A 21,735-nucleotide genomic window follows, 5' to 3' on the forward strand; every position below is an offset into this window, starting at 1 on the left:
CTTTTTTTTCAGTATTTTTTCTATGAGTTATCTATTAAATTGTAAACTTTTAAAGTAAGGGACCTGTCTTATACTAGGTTTCTGAAATGCCTAGCACATTTTAGGTACCATGATCCTGATTCTATTTACACCAAGGCCAGTTTACACTTCTCTGGCAGCATAAAGGGAGTGAGCTACACTTACACTCACTTTAAAGACCTCTTTATATGTTCAGAATGCTATAAAGTGGCCTGAGTATAAATGAGAATTGGTACCTATATCAGCAAACCACCAGAACTCTACCCAGGAATTCTATGACAAGGCAAGACAGTTTTATGCAGCACGAGTAACATATTTCTATAGCAAATATTTCCACATAGTAACTAGTTGTAGAGATAATTTCACACCAAAAAAAACCACCACCGGAGGCAAATACCACGTGCTTTGGCTTTTCACTATTCCCTAGTCATAAAAAATTCACTGGTTAGAGATTTAATACCTTAAGTATAAAATGCACACTTCTAGCAAAGAGTACACACACTGCAAATAAAAAAAATATTGCCAGAAATGGAAAATACTTAATAAAGTGCAATTCTGGAGGTTGCATCCAGTCTCACATTATTATGATTTGTTGTTTTTCCCTTAAGTACTAAAAGGTTAGAAGAAATGCGGCTGATTCCATGTGATGAAACTAGGTTTTTTGTAAACTTTTTATTAAGGCAAAGTTATAATAAAATCTTAACATACTACATCGTATATTACCTATTCAACATCAGGTTAATGTTCAAAGAACCGGCTAACGATTCTGGCTTGCTGGGTGGGAAGTCTTCCTCCTCTGAATTTGCTAAAAAAGGTAGCCAAATTTCTAAATACCTTCCTCTTTTTGGAGCTTCTCTTGTGTACACACTTGGCTGTGGTATAGTTTAATACAGACTGTCCTTGTAATGGAAAAGCTTTCACACCAAGTTTGGAACTAGTATTTTAAGACAAGGAGGTTGCATTTTTTTATTTATTCAGTGTAAATCTGTTTGATATTAGGAGTACAAGCTGTAAATCTCCTATTCACATGCTGCTACATTTCCATATAGGTTACTGGCACTAAAGAGGACTTAGTTTAATGAATTCTGGCTGAAATTTAATTCTACTTATTCTTATTTAATAGAGCCTTATAAAGAGGTACTGGTGAGGGGGAATCTGCATTTACACCAGTGCATTTGTTTAAAGAGGCTTTACCTAAACTGTATGAATTAAAACATAAACCCGTATTTTCAAGTTATATTATTTGAGGAGAGTATATATTTTTGAATGGCATATTAATAGTTGTATGTTACTTGATTCACAGAAGAAAAGACAAGTTCTTCTATGCGCCCTTTTCTAAATAGCATAAGATACATTTCAAAGGACAAAGTAGGGAAGATAATAATCCTCAACTCAAAAGGTACTGTACTATCAACATTTGTAAATGCCTGTCTTTGTATTAGAAATTTACCAGCATAAATAGTATGTAATCTGCCACAGGTGGGTGAGCCATGGAAATTAAATCCTCGGGCAAGGGCACAGTGCAGCCTATTGCCCCCACTACTCAGACTAGAAGGGCAGCAGAAATCCCTCCATGCCATTTGCTGTTTTTTGAAGTTTCTGGATTCATAAAAATGCAGATTCTATAACCCAATTCATCTTGTACTTCATTTGGGACACATGAAAACCTGATCCAGGATGCAATTCCTGTGTTCCTATCATAAAATCATATCATACTTACTGCTTTGAAAAATTTCTCTGATAGCTGGCACTTGGACCCAAAACTTTTAGGCTGAAGGGTCATGTTTTCCTTTGTCTGAGAATCAAAAGTTGGATTTTCAATCAGGCAATTCACAAAAACCCATATATGATTCTTCACCTGTTGAAAAAACACAGAAATCAATTCACTTATCAAAATTGTTGCCTCCATTCTTTTTCAGTATTTGTTTTTAGTATATATGAAACTACTTGCCTGAAACGGTTTCACTGAAACTCCAGCTTTGTTCTTCTTCTTTACCACCTCAATCAATTTACCAACAATCTGATCCACTACATAATCAACATGCCTACCACCCTTAATGGAAAAAAAAAGAAAAAGAAAACCACTGAAATTCCAAACATCTTGCAATTGTGTTACCAAAAATTACTGTATTCATATTGAGGTTGAATAATCTATATACAGTATGCCATCATTTATTCTAGAATATTTATCATGATATTATAATGTAATGCTACAAAAATTAATTTAAAGTTTTTATTATACCATATAGTAGTCATCATCTGTGTGGATGCACAGATGCAGTATAAGACAAAAGGAGCTTTATATTTTGCACCCTCTGTGCAATGGCAGTCCACAAATGTGAAGCCATGGCTTCACAATATAGTAGCATGCATGCCATCCCTGTTTGCCAGATAGCTCAGAGACCCTGAAGCTCAGTAATGGTATATGCAACTCCACATGACCCCCAGCAGGGACCTTTGCCTAACAGGCAAAACTGGTTTTAGAGTATAACAACACAAGCATCTGAGTGTGGGTTCTTTCTCATCAAGTCAAATTCTCCTCATTGCAGAGGTTTAGGCCCAGATCCACAAAGGCAGTTATCCTCCTAACTTCTACTTGTAGATCCAGGCCTGAGTGTATAAAATCTGGCCATGCACCTCAGATTTACACCATCCATCACTATTCCTTCCTTCACCTATGCAATTCATCTCTGTTTTTCTTAGCAGAACTTCTAAAACACTCCTGAAAAACACTGACAGCTATTTGTGTGCTGCTAATCTGAAGCAAAACCTTTTCCTTGCTACTCTGTGCCTCATATTAGTACTTAGGAAGAGAAGCAGACCAGTAATGACCTAATAGAGAATCCAAGAAACATCCCACCAGCACAGAGCAGGAGGACTTGGGGAAGGTCAGCAGCCTTCTTACCACTGCTCAGGCGCTACACACACCCCTTATTCTATGCCTGCTGCTACGGCACCATAGACACAGGGGGGCATATACCTGACCATATCACAAAAGTCAGCTGACTACCCGCTCTTGGGACCATGGAGCATGCAGCCATTTTTCTAGCACTCAATAGCAGTCTGTTGGAATCCTGTCCAGCTACTGCCTGGATGCAGGAGAAAAGGAAAGTGGTTCTCTGTACCCTGCACCTTATCTAAGTGCATTTATGCAAGACCAAACAGGATTTTTTCTTTATTCTACCACAGAAGCTGAGAGTGCAGAATCCACAATGCCTGTCAGCTCCCCTCGTCCACAAATGGTAGCTCACAGGAATTCTTCAATTAGCTATGCTGTCTTCAGATGGGCCAGAATTATTATTTTACATTAATGAACTGAGACAATGTATTTAACTTCCAACTAAGATTTCTACTTTCCAACTTTGGTACAATGGAAACTGAATATAGGATACCCTTTACATCCCTAAACTTCTTAGAAGTTCAAACAGGAAGAATACTCAGCTACCATTTGTAAAAGCCAATTACTACAGGTTTTGCAATCAGACTCTACTACCTCAGAACTGATTTTTTTTAACCTGTAAATGGTATTTCATCAGTGAATAAGGTCAGTCTCTAAGTAGATGGGTTTTCACTTCAGTCACATTAGAACAGGCACAGAAATGTCACAAGCAAATTAAAAAAATGCTGAGCACCCAGGAAGTTATCTTGAGGCTCCTACTAGCTTCCTCAGCTGCAACTCTCATAGCAATTACACTAAAAAAAATGTATAAGTGTAGGATCAGACACACCCATTTGGAATTAAACTGGTTAGGGATATAAAGGCAATTCACACAAGCTTTATGCAGGAAAAATAATCAAAAAACACCCTAACAGTGACTGTCCTTAAAAAGAGGCACATAAAAGAAATATGACAGATATAAGATATATCCTAAAATAGATAACTATAATTAAAATAAAACCACCACAAAGAGAGAGGCAGTAAAAATGTCCTTATCCATCAGGTAAGAAAAATTGTCCATTACCTGAGTGAACAAATTTCGTCTGTTGTTAGATGGGATCTACAGGTTCTCTTAACACAGTAGGACAGAATTATTTTTAAGAGCAGAAAACAGAACAATTTTACCAAATACTGCATGTGCAGCAGCATATGTATTTATTTTATTTCAGATAACATCTAATTAAAGCATGCCTGGAGGACCACACAGGAGCTCTGCACATCTGTTCTAGGAAAATATTGCCTCTCAGCCCAGGAGGAGGCAATGGTTCTTGTGAAATGGGGCCATACTCCCAACAGCGAGCCCTAACTATTGTAAGCATCACTGATACAGAGAACCAGAGGTACTGCTGATAGCATGCAGTACATGCAGGCAGGCATCCTGCAGGTCTGCAATGGTAAGTAATTCCCTGAGACAATAGCTAGTAAGACTGATCAAACTGATGGTGATGAATTGTTTAAACAGTTCAAGTCCAAGGTAGGACAACCTCCCCATAGAGGGAATGGGAATCTTCATCTAAGAGGAACGATATCACTTGTCTTATGGCAAAGAGGTGCTGGGCTATTTTTCATGCCCTGGATATCTTTTCTGGGAGTTGTGAGGAGAGACTGGAGGATGGAGAAGCTCATAGAAGTATGTAGTAACCATCTGCAACAACAGATATTCTCTATAATAATGAGTCTGTACTTTGCAGCCTTGCAGGATGATCCTCTCATCTTGTAAGTATGGTAAATCTCTTATTTCCATTGCTCATAAAAAGGGGATGAATACCTGAAGTTAGGTTTGGGGAAAGAGTAAATCCTGCAGGTTGAGGCTTCCATCCCTCCACCCATTAAATGGAGGTCATGAGAGATTTTATTCTTTAGGGCTTAAGTGCTTGATTTAAGGGTTCCCCAAACAGACGTCTGCTGCCATAGGGAAGTTGTATTTCGCTGAAAATTCTCCTCCAGATCAGTATCTCTGTCTAAGTGCACTGTAGGCTAGAATTAGCATAGCCTCTAATCTAGTTGAACCTGACAGATCCATGCAGTGCTGCTCCCCAGAATATTAGAGAGGAACTCTAATAGAAGAAGAACTCTGTGTGTCCTGAAAGCTTGTCTCTCTCACCAACAGAAGCTGGTCCAATAAAAGATTTTACCTCACCCACCTTGTCTTTTTGACAGATTCATGGTAGCCATTGTCCCAATATTCTGACATCTTATCTAACAATATGAAAATCCTTCTGGTAGGGTGAGAGAGGAGAATCTTATATAGTACTGGAAAGCTGGTGAACAGAAACCTTCAGCCAAGAGTAGAATTTATGGAAGCACTTCAGAAGGCCATTTGTTTGACTAGGATCTCAAGGGATGATGCCAATCTTTATCGAGAGAGCATATCTTCATCTTTTCAATAACCAAACTGTAGAATTATATTCTTGTTTATTTGTTTAGAGTTTGCTGCAGGTTCCCTTGTCTTGGAATTATGATTGTTCAGGTTAGACAAACTGCTGGAAAATTCTGGAAGGACAGCTGTAAAGTTTTTCACAAACTAAGAAATATAAAAGCCAGAAGGACCAAAAAAAATAAATAATAATAATAACCCCAAAGAGGGGCTCAGTTTGGCTGCTCTGTGTCTTTGCTTTTGTTGGATTTGTATTGTGCATGTCCTTTTCCTTTTTTTTATTTTACACCACAAGTTGTAGGTGTCAAGCCTACTGAATCTCAGGCCATAGTGTTTCTTGGATGTTGGCACTGTATCTTAACTCGTTCCAGGATTTAGCTTTGCCTGCTCACCAGACACTGTATTCACTAGTTCCTATCACTAAGAGAGAGGGGAAACTTCATTCAGCTATGAGCCTATGTTTCCAAACCACGCCTTCCAATTTGTCCTCAGGTGGACCAGAGACTGCCTTGCTGAGAAGAAATCCATGACTTCATCCTGAAGCTGACAGTCAACCAAAACTATTCTTTTCCTTTTCCCTTTTCATATCTTTTTTTTGTCCATATTTGTTTGTCTGAATTTGTTGGGGAAAATGACTAAACAAAATTCTTACTTTCATAAGTAACATTCCATCATTTAAAGAAAACAAGTTAAAACAATGCTGGTTTTGTAACTTGCAATTTTTTTGGACACTTAGGGTAACAAAGTAGAAGTGTTAACAACCAAGACCATTAAAAAGAATCCTAACACATCATGCTAGCTGTGGGGTATAAAAATAATATTTAAATAATTCTTATCACTATGACAGGTGAAATCAGAATCAAGTACAACCCACATATCAACATTTGTTTCTGTACAGTTAGGAAAAGGGAACAGCATCAAAATCTGGCTTGTTCTCAAACTTATATAACAGCTCTGCCTCATCTGAGGGAAGAAGGATTAGCTTCAGCAAGTAAATAATACTTCAGAATAAGAGACAAATCTTGAAGTGCAGAACACCAAAGCTAATCACCAAGTTTATCCTGAAGGTTTCACAGAAGTCCGGTTCAGATACGTATATCTGTCAAACCGACTGGAGAGAAATGAAGAGTAACTGAAAGGACAGAAAGCAAACTCCTCTGCATCAAATGTTTGCAGTTTGTTTAAAGGCTCAGTATCAGACTGGAGAGAAGGAGGAGGAGGACAATTAAGCCTTGATTGGTGGATCTGAAGAAGCTTAAAATTGGCCTTCTTTTTAAATTTATTTTTAGGCTTGCTATTATCCAGCTAAACTCTGGCAGGTACAAACACATTGGTCAAAATAACACATAAGTCTGGGGGAAAGGGGGAGAATACAGTCATACCTCAACATCTGAATCTGTTTTAAAATCTCTGTAGCATGCCTAAAGCTCTTCAACTGCTGAGTTGCTCCTCTCCAGTTGCCACTGTGGCTAAGAGGCGCATTACCTCAACCACCACCAACCATCACAATGATTACAAAGTTTTGTACAAGAAGCAGAAAGACTACGTCACACAATAGCACCCCTCGAGGCATTTATTGATTTTCTTATTAGCATTCCCCAATTTTTCAATCATTTAAGTGGGTCACAGGCCTAACTAAAATCAGAGTAAGCGAGGCAAAAATGAACATTCAGAAATGAAGAATGAGAGCAAAACATTCATGCTGTTTATTCTCTGCAAAACAGAGTATAACTAAGGGCTGGTCCCCACTTAGTCCGGACTTCGGACTAAGGTATGCAAATTCAGCTACGTTAATAACGTAGCTGAATTCGAAGTACCTTAGTCCGGACTTACCGGGGTCCAGACGCGGCCGGAAGTCTCCCCCCGTCGACGCTGCGTACTCCTCTCGGAGAGCTGGAGTACCGGCGCCGACTGTGGGCACTTCCGGGATGGATCCGGGATCGATTTATCGCGTCTTAACCAGACGCGATAAATCGATCACAGAACATCGATTGCGTGCCTCCGGACCAGCCGGTAAGTGAAGACTAGGCCTAAGAAAGCTGACAGGAGTCTTGAGACAATCTCTACTGGTGCTCCAAAACTGTATGCCTGGTCGAGGCTGTGTTAAACAAAACCCCATCTAGATAGAGAATAACCTTGTCTACTTGAAAAATTCTTTACCAAAAGCACTAAAACAGATAAAACCTATAGCAATGTCTTTAAAATCAAGGGAGTGAAGTGGGGATGAAAGCTGAATCTAAAATGTGAATACAAGAACTTTTAAAAATAAATATTTTGTTTTAGAACTACTTGATCATAATTCACATAGGAAAAAAATGTATTTGAATATAGTGATTGTGAAATTTGCCACACTGACAATACTGTAGATTGAAATCCTCAGTTATTACGAAAAAGGTGCAAAGAAAGCAGCAATGTAAGCTTCCCTTCTCTAGCTGACTAATGTGCCTCTAACTCAGTGCCCACTAACTCTCTGTCAGGGTGAATCATCTCTATTGTAGATATGTACAACAGATATTCAGTGTTTTGTAATGTACTAAAATCAAGGTCTCTACCCCAAAGAGTTTACAATCTAACAGACATTAAAATAAATAAAACAGTTAAGCTGTATAGAGATATCATTGATGAGAAGACCAATGAAAGCACACTTTCCTGCTTCAAAGAACACAGGGAATTTGACTACAATATTTTATTTTAAACACAGGAAGTCCGTGACAGGATTGGAGAAGAGGTAATGTGGTTGAAGTGACAAGAAATAGTAGCTATGTTTTGAAAGTACTGTAGGGGAAAGAGATTAAAAGAAAGAAGGCCAAAGAAGGGAAGGGTACAGTTAACAATGGCAAGAAATGATTAAGGAGTGACCAAAGGTTTTACTAGAAAGGATAGACGTTGATGATATCAGAGAAAGAAATGGCTGGATTTAGTGTGAGACAAGATATGGTGGAAGATAGTAGGTCAGTATCCATTCCCATTCAGTCCTTGATCTCTGCTAAAACTGCAGGTAATGGTTTCAATTAGTTCCAATACTCAGTCTGGACTTTTTGATATGAACACCTGAACTGAACTGAGGCCACCAAACGCACTCAACTGAGATCATGAAACAGCCATAAGACAATAATGACTTTTGGTCATTACCAAACTGGGCTGGCAACCTAGATGTCAAGGAATCTATATACATTACCAATCTTCTGGGCCATCTAGTTCCCCTTCCATTTTATATTATAATTTAGTATCTCAGGAGAAATAGGAACACAGAAATTTGAAATGTGTACTCTATTTGACAAGATTCTGTAAAAAAGAAGAGTAATGGGGAAGTTTACTCTAAGAGTATGCCTACACTTGAAGCTGGAGGTATGATTCCCAACTTGAGGAGACATACTCACGCTACCTGTCAGAGCTAGCATACTGAAAACAGAATATAGCTGCATCAGTCTGAGCAGTGGGAGGGGCTAGCCATCCCAAGTATATAGGTAGGGTCTCTAAATAGCATGCACACTGAGTGTCTAACCTCTCCCACTGCTTGTGCTGCCTCGGTTACATTCTATTTTTTGCATGCTACGGTAGCTCAGTGAGAACTAGTGCGAGTATGTCTCCTCAAGCTAGGAATCACACCCCCAACGTGAAGTGCAGACATACCCTAAGGCTCCAATCCTGCCATCTGGCCAAGTAAGGCAGATCCCTGCATCCATGCAGAGCCTCTCAACTTAAATAGTAACATGAACAACCATACTTTTCAAAAAGTAATAACAGTGATTTTTTTTTTAATCTATCCATTGTTTGTCTCTTTATAAAGCACTAGGCTCCAGTTTTATTCACAGTAAGAAAGTACTACCTCTCTAACAATGCAGGATAGTTCAATTTCCTGAAATTTAAATTTGTGCCCTGACATTTTAAGGAAAGAAAATCAGAATAAATTTTTCAATCTGTAAAAAGAACTATTTATGACAAATGTCTACTGACCTCTATATTGAAAATGTCCTTAAAACACTGGCAGAACAATTGTTTTTAAAAAAGTATTTTCAACTAGTTTTATTATAATTTTACTCACCACATCGCTATAGTTCAGACTGTGTCAATATCTTTATTATAAATCCTATTTCAAATATTTATAACTGGGTTATAAAAATCTGTTTTTACCACTTTTAATATTTTGTAAAAATTGTAGTTGTTGATATATCAAAAAATTATAACTACTTACCTGTAATTCTTGGTCTCAGAAGATAATAGTTATATTAGTTCCCCACTCTTGGGTCCATTCCTAATGTGCATAATTGAGTGAGGGATGTTGAGAGCTCAAAGTTAGGAGCCTTTAAACCATCTCACCAGTAGGTGGCATACTTACCCAGTAACTTACAGCCTGTAACTGCCCCAACTGTCAGTACACTTTAATACAAGTTCACACGACTGAAAAGCTAGCTCTATCTTGCAACTCTGAGGGGATGTGGAGGGATAACTATTATAACTACCACCTTCTGAGAAAGATAATTACAGGCACATAATTTTCTTTTCCCAAAGGGTAAGTGTTATAATTGAACCCCACTCTTGGAGATTCAAGGCTGCAGGGATGTGACTAATAAAATGGTAACTGGTCGGTTCCTACACTGATCTACTCACTGATCCTGGTCTACTCTTAAAAGTTAGGTCAACATAGCTATGGCCCTGAGTACCATAGTTATGCTGATCTAACCCCTGGTGTAGACATGGCTACTACGACTCAGAGAGATGGATTACCTAGAGCAATGGAAAACCCCTTTTGTTGCTGTAGGAAGTAATGTTTTCACCCCTCAGCTCACACTAGAGCACTACAGTAGTGCTGTAGCTACAGCACCACAGAATAAGTAGACATGGCCTAAAAGTACTATTAGCAGGTACTAAGGAAAGGCCAATAGTTTGTGTGGCAAACTGAAATTTCTATAACTTATATAAATAAATTGCAAAGTGGAGGTTTTCTATTAATTAGATATGTAAATACAATTGTTACAGTATCCGTTGTGGTGTTTATTTTTCTATTAATATTAAATTCAATTTATTTTAAACTGTCACCAATTTCTAATTTTCAATATGCAAGGTCTGGGCCACTGGTTGGATAACAACTGAGACTTTGATTATCTAAGAAGCTGTGGAAGGTGGAATACATCTCCTCCTCTCTTGTGGATGTCAATTCCATGTTAACATGTCATTTTAAATTCTGGGAGGGGCTTGAATTTCTCACTACCAACACCAACGAATCTTAACACCACACAGCAGAGCCCCTGCACCCTCCCTTAAATTCATGGCATCCTTATTAGAATGTTTCTGCTAAAATGATCAGTACTGAAACATTAACAATGCTGACATATTTAAAATCATCATTTGACTTCAGAGCTAACAACTGAGCTGATTAATACAGTTCATACCTCTATTACAGCTATTACTGAAGCTGTTTGAGAAATCAAGAAGACAACATTTAATAAGTTTACAAGTGTTTCATATTTGGAAGGTTAGCTACATAACCATAATAGCTAGAAACATTCTTTTAAATGAAATCTTAGATTCCCAAGTAGAATTCTGTAGCAGGTGGTAGATTCTGCAGAACTGTGAATGCACAGGGACCTGACCATTATAGACAGACAACAAATTTACAAAAACAGGGAGTGGTGCCTCAACATGCTACCTGAAGAAAACTTATTTTGTAACTGACAGTTTTTTTTAAAAAAAAGAAGGCAGGGAAAAGAATTACCACTGGCTGAAATGTATCTAGAAACAGAAAATGAAAGGATTTTGGCAAACAGAGCGATATACAACCAAAAAACAGCTGAAATGAGCTCCTCACCTGTTAGCAGATTAAAGGGAACAGGCAGTTGACGCAGTTAGTTACTAGCCATTATGTCTCATCATTGGGTAGTTGCACATCAATTGCTGGTGAGGTGGATTACCGGCTCCGAACACTCCACATCCAGTCACATACATAAGGCATGGATCCAAGAGTGGGAGAAACTAGAAATTACAACACTTACCTTTGAAGAATACACAGTACTTTTTTCTATGAATTTTCATAAAGAATTTCTGATAGTACACATGTGTAAGTGCATGATAGATGAAAACTGGACCAAAGGAGTCATTCTCAAGTCTCTTTCAGTAAAGTGTTACATTTACTTAAGATTCAACAACTGCTCTTTTTGTCCCCCCAGATAAATAATATATGTAATAACTTTCTATCAGAGACATTTATTTATACTTTGTATGTGAAATCAGCTGTAGATAGGATTTCCCCTTGATTCTTGACTTTTTTCACAAACTTAATATTAAAAGATAACCTGTGACAGACTTTTAAAAATGGGATTTGCACACTTTTTTTGCTTCTTTATGTTGTATAAAAAAGGCCTGAATTAATACAGGGGTTCTACTTGGGTTTTTTCATTATTATTTAAGAAATAATAAGAATATCAAGTCTGTTCCCCACCCCCCATTTTGACAAGCGTCAGTTAGGAATTAATATTAAATACATGTTTTTTTTTAAAATAACCCTGTCTGTACTCTGGATTTTTAGCAAAATATTCCCACCATTCTGTCACTCGTTCAACTGCACGGAAGACATCACTGGGATGAACTGTGTAGTAAAAATGACAAAAGCCACCAGAGACATGTCTACACTTATGCTCCCACCAGTACTACCACTCATTTCACTGGAGCCTTGACTACAATAGGGGGTCTCACTATGTGCTACCACTGGTGCTGCTGAACCAGTGGCAGAAGTGCACTGGTAGAATTAGTATTAATATTTTTTTGTACAATTACCTACCATAGACCTGACTAAAGAGTTTTAAACTGTCTGATTAAAAATCCATTTCCTTCTCAATAGTTCACCTTTCAGAGATACCCATAGTTAAGCTTCCCTAAAAATAGTTTAAACAGTCACCAGAGAATTTTCCCTTCCTTAGGTGATCCTTGAATTGAATAAGAACTGCTTTAGCAACTCTTACATCACTCACCCCCTGCAACTTGTGCAGTGGATATCGCCAGGATATTCTTGCAACTTGGTGATCCCTGGAAGCCATCTGTAGCTGGTACAAGTTAAGGTTGCTCTAATTTGTGCCAGACAACTGGCCTGGTGCAGGGTGACCCCAGGACCAGGGGAAGTACAAAGGGGGCCTAAAATGAATTTTACACTGTTGTGAGGAGCAGACTGCTTCTTGGCCATGGTTGTTGATTTGGCTCTTATCAATTTGTGGCTTCTTTAGTCAACACTGAGCCTTCCAGTGTAGAGAACACTTGGATATCTCATGTAAAAACACAAGCAGGGGAAAAAATAACCCCAGCATTTTAGGCCTGCTTTATATGTCATAAAGAAATAATGGGAAAGTAAGAAAAAGGTGCAGAAAGAGAAGGGGGAAAAAACCTCAAGCCCATTTTTTTAACCACTTTGCAGGTTACTTTTTGTACATAATCTAATTTCCAAACAAGTATCAGTAATATTTTATTGCAGTATGTTTTTTAAAAGGTAAGTATAAAAACGCTGTGAGTGCTAAACAATAGTTGCAGTTCATTTCACATCCTTACCCAGTATCATCAGGTGTATTCATAAGTTATTTGCATCACTGCAAATGACTACTAGTATTTTAGAATAAACCAAAAAAATGTATTTAGAAATACAGTTCTGCCATGAAGAGATTTTGATTGCACTCAATTGCCTTGGCAGGCTATTGTATTTCAAGTAATAGGATTAATTCACCCGTTTTAATTTTTTGTATACAAAAGATTTATTTATGAAATAGCTAAGTAGGCATAACTTTAGTGTACATTTTTTATCCCTTACATTTCACTCATTTAAAGTATACATAAAACTACTCACCTTTGTGGTAGCTATGCTATTTACAAAGCTGATTTGCTGAAACCCTTTTTCACTTAAAGTGAGACACACATCCCATCGTTCATTCGCAAGTTCATGAATAACTTTAAGTGCAACTCCAGTTTCATCCAACTTGTCCTTTACGTAAAGATCTACGTAACTCCGGAATCCATTTACCTGTGGGTTCAAAAAACATAAGCAATTATTGTCCCCTTACTTACCTATGCAATTTATAAAATATTTTAAATAGAATTCTTACAGGTAGTTTCTTCCCATTAAACATAATTTTGACTCCTTTGCATGACCCAGCCAAATCATAAGCTCTTCTTGTCATGAGGGCCATAATATCCTTGTCAAGCTTTTCCATCTTAAATTTAGAAAGATCTGGTTGGAATGTGATGCATGTGAAGTCATCTCCTTCAAAATGCTTAATCTTGGGATCAGAAGTCTTCATCATATTGTTCAGCCAAGTCTTTAGAAACAAATTTTAGATGTTAATTACAATCGTCTCTTTTTTTTGGTAAACTAACCAACACAACTAAACAGCATAACTAATACCCCCCTTTTTTCCAGTTTCCAATTATTCTAACTTTGCACTAAACTGCAGCATGAAAAATTTGCATATTTCACCTTACAGATTTCTCTGCTAACACAGTAAACACAGAATCAACTGCTTTCCCATGTTCTGCATGAGTATTAATATGGTGATAGGCTCAATGGCTTTCTGGAAGTGAAACTATGCAGAGAGATCATGACATCTAAGTGTACAAGAACAAAGCAAGCAGCAGGCTGATTGTCCATGTTCTTTGCTGGGGGGCGGAGGGTGAGTGAACACGAGAAAACAGCTCACTTGTACAAATTTTTTTCTTACATAATTTTGCTTGAAAATGCCCAGTGCTAAACTTTGCACATTTTAAAAGCACACTCTACAGAAATCTACATTCATGCCATCATTAATATGATTTTTAGCAGTTGTGCAGAAAATATAAAAAAATTTAACAGGCTGGTAAACAACAGCTTTTTACAAATCGTTTGCTGCCCATTACAGTGCTATACTGAATAGTTGGAAACTGAAGATTTATCCACCAAAGAGACAGAGTAAAAGCAACAGCTGTGAAAGATTCCAAACAGAATACCCCTAACCAAAGTGCCCCAAACCTATATCAAAGTGACCACCTCTAAGAGTGAGAAGGTAGATCAATTTACATGCCCATTCAATCCTTGGTCTGTGCGCTCAGAATGTCGACAATAGACTAGATGGGTTGGTGTATTTTACAAAGTGGTTGCTGGTCCATTAGGGTTAAGGATATTAATAAGAAACATACACAGAAAAAACTGTTTAGTATATGATTGTACGAGGTTTTGTTTTATTTAGATTTTTAAAAATAAGGAGCAGGACAATCTTTAAGAAAGTACTTCAATTCTCAGACTACTGCAATTCCTATCAATTTTTAACATATTAATAAGATTATAAAGAACAAATATAAATGTTACTTGAGAAAAATTCTTCAAATCTAACGAGTACTAGCAGTAATTTTACTCAATTAACCTTGGTGCCTACATAATTGTTACTGCTGAATTTTCAATAATTTATTTTATGGATCTCAGAAAATGTGTTAAAAATTAAGCTTCTAATTAGAAAAATGTAGACGAGAAAGATCAAAACGCTTGCATACCTGTTTGAAACTGTGTTTGTATTCTTTGCAAGCAGTTTCAACTGTAAATTTTGTACTGAATATATTACAAAGTTTTGCACCATAACCATTACGACCACCTGGAACAACAATTAAATGTGGTAAGTTTTTAAAAGCAGAAATTACCTGTATCATATTACAAATTACTTCAATGAAATAAAATGTTCCCATATCAGGGACTTCTACCAGGTGCAAGGGACCATGCTAACAGACATCAGTAAAGGACTGGGACCTAATTTAGTAACTTTTTGCCCTGGAAGTTCACAAGGAAGTTGCACACACTGTTTGCATTTTACAATCTGACTGGGTATCAACCTGGGACTAAATGTTCCCCATCCATGGGGAGCAGTTTTGCAGAAGAGGTAAAGGGGTGCTTTACCAGTCCTGGAATTCCCATGGATGCACTAACTCCATGGGCAACTCCTGGCAAAATCTCATGAATCTTGATATTTCTTTGAGAAAAGGAAACATCTCCACACACATTAGACCCTCTCTTTTGGCAACACTCTCAGAAACCCTGCTGCCAGTGACTACTGATATGTCTGCACCCCAAATCCCCTATTCCAAGGGGAACAGAAGGTACAGAGTATGGTTAGTTAATCTAGTATTATCTACAGCTCATATTTCCACTTAAAAATGCATTAGGGATTGGGTTAAAAGTTCAGTGAATTTAATAGAATCAGATCCTATGTACATGGTGGCATATGCCACAGCATCACTGCTTCCCAACTTCGCCCCTACCTGTCCTTGCATATACACCTTAACACAGAGAACCATATCTGCATATTGTTTGCATAGAGAAACTTCCCTGGTTTTCCAGGGATGAGGTAAAAAATGAGCAGTATAGCTACTGCTTCCCTCTTCCACCCAAATGTGGACACATTTTGCTCTTTTGCTCCTCTTCCTTGCAAGGAATGGAGGGGCACACAGGAACCTTGATTATAAATGTAACTATTTAAGCTATAATTATACATCACAGCTCAGTTTAATATTCAAGAATGTGAGGGAATAGTATCCATGGCTTAAATCAAGCATGGAGCAAAAAAGCCATATCCAAGGTCCCAAAAAACTATAGCGCTGCACTTGAATCCCAACCAGCAATGTACATATTATTCCATTCTTGGGTGTCACTTGAGAAGAAACTTGCAACCATGCCACATTATCATAGTTTAGATGCACTAGAATGAAAAAAACCTTACTTTCATTTGTGACCTAAATCAGGATTATTATGTGTTTAAGTACTGAATCAGGGTCTGCATCATCTAGTCCACTAAATTTTTCCTTCTGTTTTGCCAGTTTAACATTTTTAATATTTGTGTATGCGTATAAACTATTTTAGATTAACCTTATATGATGTATTAAATGTAAATTTGTAATTAATTAAAATATATTATAATATATTTTGAATCCTGAGATTATTCAAAAGAGAATATATAATATTTAAATAGTCTAAGAATTGGGATTTTCCTTGTCAGGCAATGCTAAGGGGACAGCTACATATAAATGGGTGTTGTTAGTTACCTGCAAGAATACAGTTCTCTCTAAACCAGGGATCGGCAACCTTCGGTATGTGCCCCCCAGGATAAGCACCCTCGGCAAGCATCCCTCGGCCCGCGCCGCTTCCCGCAGCCCCCATTGGCCTGGGATGGCAAACTGCGGCCAGTGGGAGCCGCGATCTGCTGAACCTGTAGACGCGGCAGGTAAACAAACCGGCCCGGCCCGCCAGGGTGCTTACTCTGGTGGGCCGCGGGCCAAAGGTTGCTGATCCCCGCTCTAAACAGTATTTGTGTAAAAAAAATAAAAAATAAAAAAAACCATGCAAACAAGTTTGTTTTCAGATAATTTTATAGAAATACGGAAAAACTGTCAAATAATGACTAGGAAGTACACAAAGTCATCTCCCACCATGACTCAAGAAAAGAAAACTCAGAAAAGAATTAACTGTTTAACCAGCCAAAAACAAAGCATATTAATAAGAGTCTTGCCTGTAACTTTTTTCTCATCATCGTCATAGTTGCTAGATGTTAACAGCTGTCCAAAGATTAAAGCAGGAACATACACTTTTTCTACTTTGTGTTCCACAACTGGAATTCCTTTCCCATTATTCCAAATACTAATAATGTTTGATTCACTGAAAAATACAAATAGTCACATCCATTCAAATAATTTATCAGTACCAAAACACTCCTACAGAAGTTTTTACATAGATTTAATTAATATAAATCAAGAATATACTACCAATGGCTGTACTCTAGCAATTTAAAACCATTTTTATTGTGTTTACTGGCATCTTTTTGTCAATTTTATTTATCAAGAAATCTGTTTAAAATGCTAGTATATGAAGAACATCTATTATTATTAAATTTGTTTAAAAACTTTCCTTTATAAAAATAATTCTTGTGACTTTTTTTCTCGGAGAACTCTAATGTCTCCCTGGTGTAAAGCAAGTCTTTGAAATCTGGCCACGTGATAGTCCTGAGGTCAGGGAGGTGGCTTTTGTTGGCCTCATGAAAATCCACTGAGATCTGACCCAGTTATAACCTGCTGAAAAATCACCATTTCCCATCTACAATTTGGCTACTAGTTCCTTTTTGGCAGCATGCCAAAAATCCCTCAACATTCTATATGACTGCACATACACCCATTGCCTTGGTTTCTTACTTCAGCATTTCATGTAGTTCAAACGCTGGATGGGAGATAGCCAAAATTGATAATCATCTTCATTTTTCTCCCATTCTCTGTGAAAAATTCTTTGTCCAATGAGAGTGTGCAATGCACTGGAAACCAGAAGACGGGGAGTTTCTGACTCACTTGTCCTACTGACTGGTGTTAATAATTCTATGCCCTTCACAATTCTTATTATTAAGTTAATGCCTGTTAATGCCTATTGAGAGTTCAGATAAAATGGGAACAGAATCCAGATCTCTAATATGACAATCCCAAATCCCATCCACATAGCTACGATACCTCTCAGAAAGAACCTGCCACATTCTTATCCTTAGCTATGCTGTTTATAAAATGGTGCTACACATATACTACTCCGATAGAACGCGACCCAATATAACACGAAGTCGGATATAATGCGGTAAAGCAGTGCTCCGGGGGGGTGGGGCTGCGCACTCTGGCAGATCAAAGCAAGTTCGATATAATGCGGTTTCACCTATAACGTGGTAAGATTTTTTGGCTCCCGAGGACAGCTTTATATCGGGGTAGAGGTGTATATGCAACCCACTGGTTCAGTGTGTTATGCATCCTTGCCTAGTAAATGGTTCACATAAAATAGCCGTATGCTGTTGCCAGCTAAAATAGTCCAGTAGCTCAAGAGGTAGAAGTCTGTGCTGCAGAGCTCAAGGTTCAGCATTCAAACTCCATTTGTGATCTAATGGATGGGCTAATAAAGCTGTACACTGTCAAACTTGCCTCAACTTTGAATGTTTAGATTATTTCAGGTTTTATCAGCTTTGTATACAAAATTTATTAAAGGGCGGTTTAGATAAGCAAGTTACTTTACATTTAAAATGGTGATCTTCACATTCTGAGAACAATTTCTCCTTCAAATATAAACTAGAGTATATACTTTCAGTACAATATAAGAAAATGGTAAATTTCATTGAATATAATCTGTTATAAAAAGTTCAAGTCCAATTTCCCAGACAGAGAAGGGCAGCTAGAAAGTTCTTGTACTTACGGATCAATGGAAATTTTAATACAGGTCATATTCTTGTCCCTCTGTTTATTGTCAGCGGCATTTACTACGAAACAAATTCACACTTTTTAGGGGCAATAACAACAGTTACTTGATGTACAATGCTAATTATATACACACTCCATTACAAGTTACAATGTACAGAAAATGTTTGAGAAACTCCCCTTGTGACATTTTCTTTACTTTCTTACTGAAATCAGGAAAAATAACTAGGTATCTACAACAATCTGAAGGAAACAATTTGATTCCTTCAGTCAGACTTTCTGGGATTAATTTTTCTATTTCAAACAACTAGGCTATGTTAGAGGTAATCACAAAAGAATACTTTATAAGCCCATTTTCATAATTGATTCTAACATATTGTTCACCTCAACCCTCATTATTTCCCTTTTGCAATGCTATGGAGTTGTATTATACTTTCAATCATTATTACCTATTTCTCCCTGGCCCCAAATCCCTAAATAATCACTTAGAGAAGAATATTTCTAAAGATAAACACAAATTAAAAATTCATCAGCTCTAACAGATTGCTAATATTGTTATTATTTGTATTACAGTAGCGCCTTATCCGGTATCAAGGCCCCACTGTGTTAGGCATTGTACAAACACATATCAAAAAGATGGTCCCAACTCAAACAGTGTAAGGAGTTAAATTTACAATTAATTAGTATTCTAGGTGACTACAGCACAAAGCAGCCCTTCACACCAGCATGTTAATTTTGGTTCTAGACTAACCCTCATTCAATGGTGTTTGGGGTAGATAATTAATTACATCTATTATATTAAAATTACTGTTTTCCTAGTAGAGAGACACGGTGGGGGAAGTATTGTCTTTTATTGGACCAAGCAGTTGAATACAATTGAGGGTTGTAGGGAGGAAATTCAGTTTATTATGTTCTGAATTTTCTTAACGGAAGTTAAAATAACTAAAAATATTAACTAAAAAAGAACACATAGCATACATCATCAAATTAGTTTCTCTTTCAAAGTATGCTCATATACCCATTCCCCATTGTGAGTCCAATCCTGCAAGTTACCATAACTGGAACTTGTGCTGAAGTTAAAGGGAAATCTTTTTTAAAGAGCTTGAATGATTAATTCCAAACAGTGTTAACTCAGAATAGCTATAAAAGCCAGATTATAAAGAAGTTAAAATTTGATCAGAAAATTAATTAAACGACATTTGAATTTGTGTGAACTATAAGCAATTGAGCTCAGAAATTTTAAGGTTGTCATCAAACATGAAAATGTATTACCGTAATTTTCAGAATATGCCTCATCAGACAAAATATGGATTAAAATAAACACCCCAAGGACAAAAAGATAAACTCTAAGAAAAATAAAACACATTTTAATGGATGGAAAGAGAATACAGTATATCCCAGTGCAATATGAAATCAGACACATTTCAAAAGCTCTTGTTAAAGACCATTAAGCAGGAAGTTTCATTAAAAAGAATGCACAATTACAACAATCGTAATTTTATGACGCTTTTATATAGGCCAGTAGTTCTCAAACAATTGTCTATGAAGCACAAGATGGCAATCTGCAGAGAGGTGACAAATTCTATGGTGCTAACTTCTCCTCTCATGAACCCCTGTTGGGCACCTTCCTTTTGAAAGAGGTAGGCTGGAAATGGCTACCTTTTAAAGCTTGTAAATTATATCGCTGAGTCAGCAACGGGAGCACAGAAAAAGTGATGCAAGGTACTCATTTTCATACCTGTAGTGGGGTGGTCACCCACTACTGCCTTAAAAGGCTTAAAACAGCCCTGGGAGAGGGCTGTGGCAGGGAAGGAAAGGTGGGGCTGATTGGGGAAAGCAGCCTCAGCTGGGGGCCACACCCCAATCAGGCCGAGGCTGGTTTAATGAGGAACCAGCTGGCCCTTATAAGAGGGCTGGGGCCAGAAGCCAGAGAAGGAGTCTCTGTCTAGCAGTAGAGAGGTAAGGGCCTGGCTACCTGGAAGCTGAGAGGGTACCAAGACTGGAGCAGGGCCAGGGGAAGGCCAGAGGAGCTGGGGAGCTCCAGCCTAGAAACCCCCCAGGCTACAGGCCTTGTTAAAGGCCAAAGAAGGTACTGGAGTTGCAGGGGGCAGCCCAAGGATAGGCAGAGGCAGCAGGTCCAAAACCCCCCTTGCCGGTGATGAGTGGCATTTACACTGCAGTCTGCCCCAGTGAACGGGGGCTAGACCAAGACTGGCAGTTGCCATAGTCTGAGGCGAGGTGGGGATAGAGGGTGGGGGTTCCCTGGGGAGGGGAGACCCAGATCTGTGGGGGTACTGCCAGGGGGCAGCACCCCGGCCTGAAAGGGGCACTGGGGTCCAGGAGGGACTCGGGCCCAGCAGCAAGCGGGACACTGGTCTGCAGAGGGTGCTCCGGAGGTTGGAAACGCTAATTCCCTGGACGACCAGCAGGAGGCGCCGCACCGGTGAGTCCTGCCCCATGACAATACCACTCACTGTTTATAAGAAATTTATAAATTTCAAAGTAAAATCTCTCCATTTAGCCAAAAGAAGAGGTTACTCACCTTGCTCAGTAACTGCGGTTCTTTGAGATGTGTGTCCATATGGTTGCTCCACTCTAGATGTCTTTGTGTCCCTGCACAAAGATCAGAGATTTTTGGTAGCAGTGTCAGTTTGGGCTGTACATGAGCTCTCCTCATCTCACACTGTGTTTGATCGCAATATAGTGCTGTGCGGTCAAACCACCCTCAGTTCCTTCTCTACCACAGAGCTCACATACAACAACTCCAAAGCAGAGGGGAGGAAGGCAGGTAGTGGAGCACCCCTAGAGGGACACATCTCAAAGAACTGCAGTTAAAGCACAAGGCAAGTAACCTCTTCTTCTTTGAATAGTGTCCTTATGGGTGCTCCACTCTAAAGTGACTATATAGCAGTGCCCCTGCTATAAGGATGGGACTTTGGAGTTGAGTCCATTACTAATGATAATACAGTTGAAACCAAATAACGCATCTGATGTTGAGTCACAAGTGACTGCATAATGTTTGGCAAATGGGTGAGCAGATGCCCAGGTAACTGGTCTGTAAATTTCTGTGATTGGAATGTTATTGAGAAAGGCTATGGAACTGGAGGTCTTATAAAATGTGTTCGAGCCCCGAATGTGGGTTGTAGTCATGCTTGTGATAGCAATAGTTAATGCATTCGGATACCCATCTACA

General features: G+C 38.3%; 1 protein-coding gene across 5 annotated transcripts in view; it reads right to left on the reverse strand.

Moving 5' to 3' along the window:
* Positions 1-21,735, reverse strand: part of TOP2B (DNA topoisomerase II beta) — a 122,319-nt gene that overhangs the window by 50,270 nt on the left and 50,314 nt on the right. For all 5 annotated transcript variants that reach the window (XM_005297078.5, XM_065583497.1, XM_024107360.3 and 2 more), the window contains 7 exons: positions 18,541-18,604; positions 16,838-16,983; positions 14,835-14,932; positions 13,418-13,630; positions 13,162-13,335; positions 1,970-2,071; positions 1,739-1,876 (listed from right to left, as the gene is read on the reverse strand). In XM_005297078.5, the coding sequence (XP_005297135.2) occupies positions 1,739-1,876; positions 1,970-2,071; positions 13,162-13,335; positions 13,418-13,630; positions 14,835-14,932; positions 16,838-16,983; positions 18,541-18,604 (935 nt within the window). The remainder of the gene's footprint in view (positions 1-1,738; positions 1,877-1,969; positions 2,072-13,161; positions 13,336-13,417; positions 13,631-14,834; positions 14,933-16,837; positions 16,984-18,540; positions 18,605-21,735) is intronic.

This window comes from Chrysemys picta, chromosome 2, assembly GCF_011386835.1.
Source record: "Chrysemys picta bellii isolate R12L10 chromosome 2, ASM1138683v2, whole genome shotgun sequence".
Taxonomy (NCBI): Eukaryota; Metazoa; Chordata; order Testudines; family Emydidae; genus Chrysemys; species Chrysemys picta.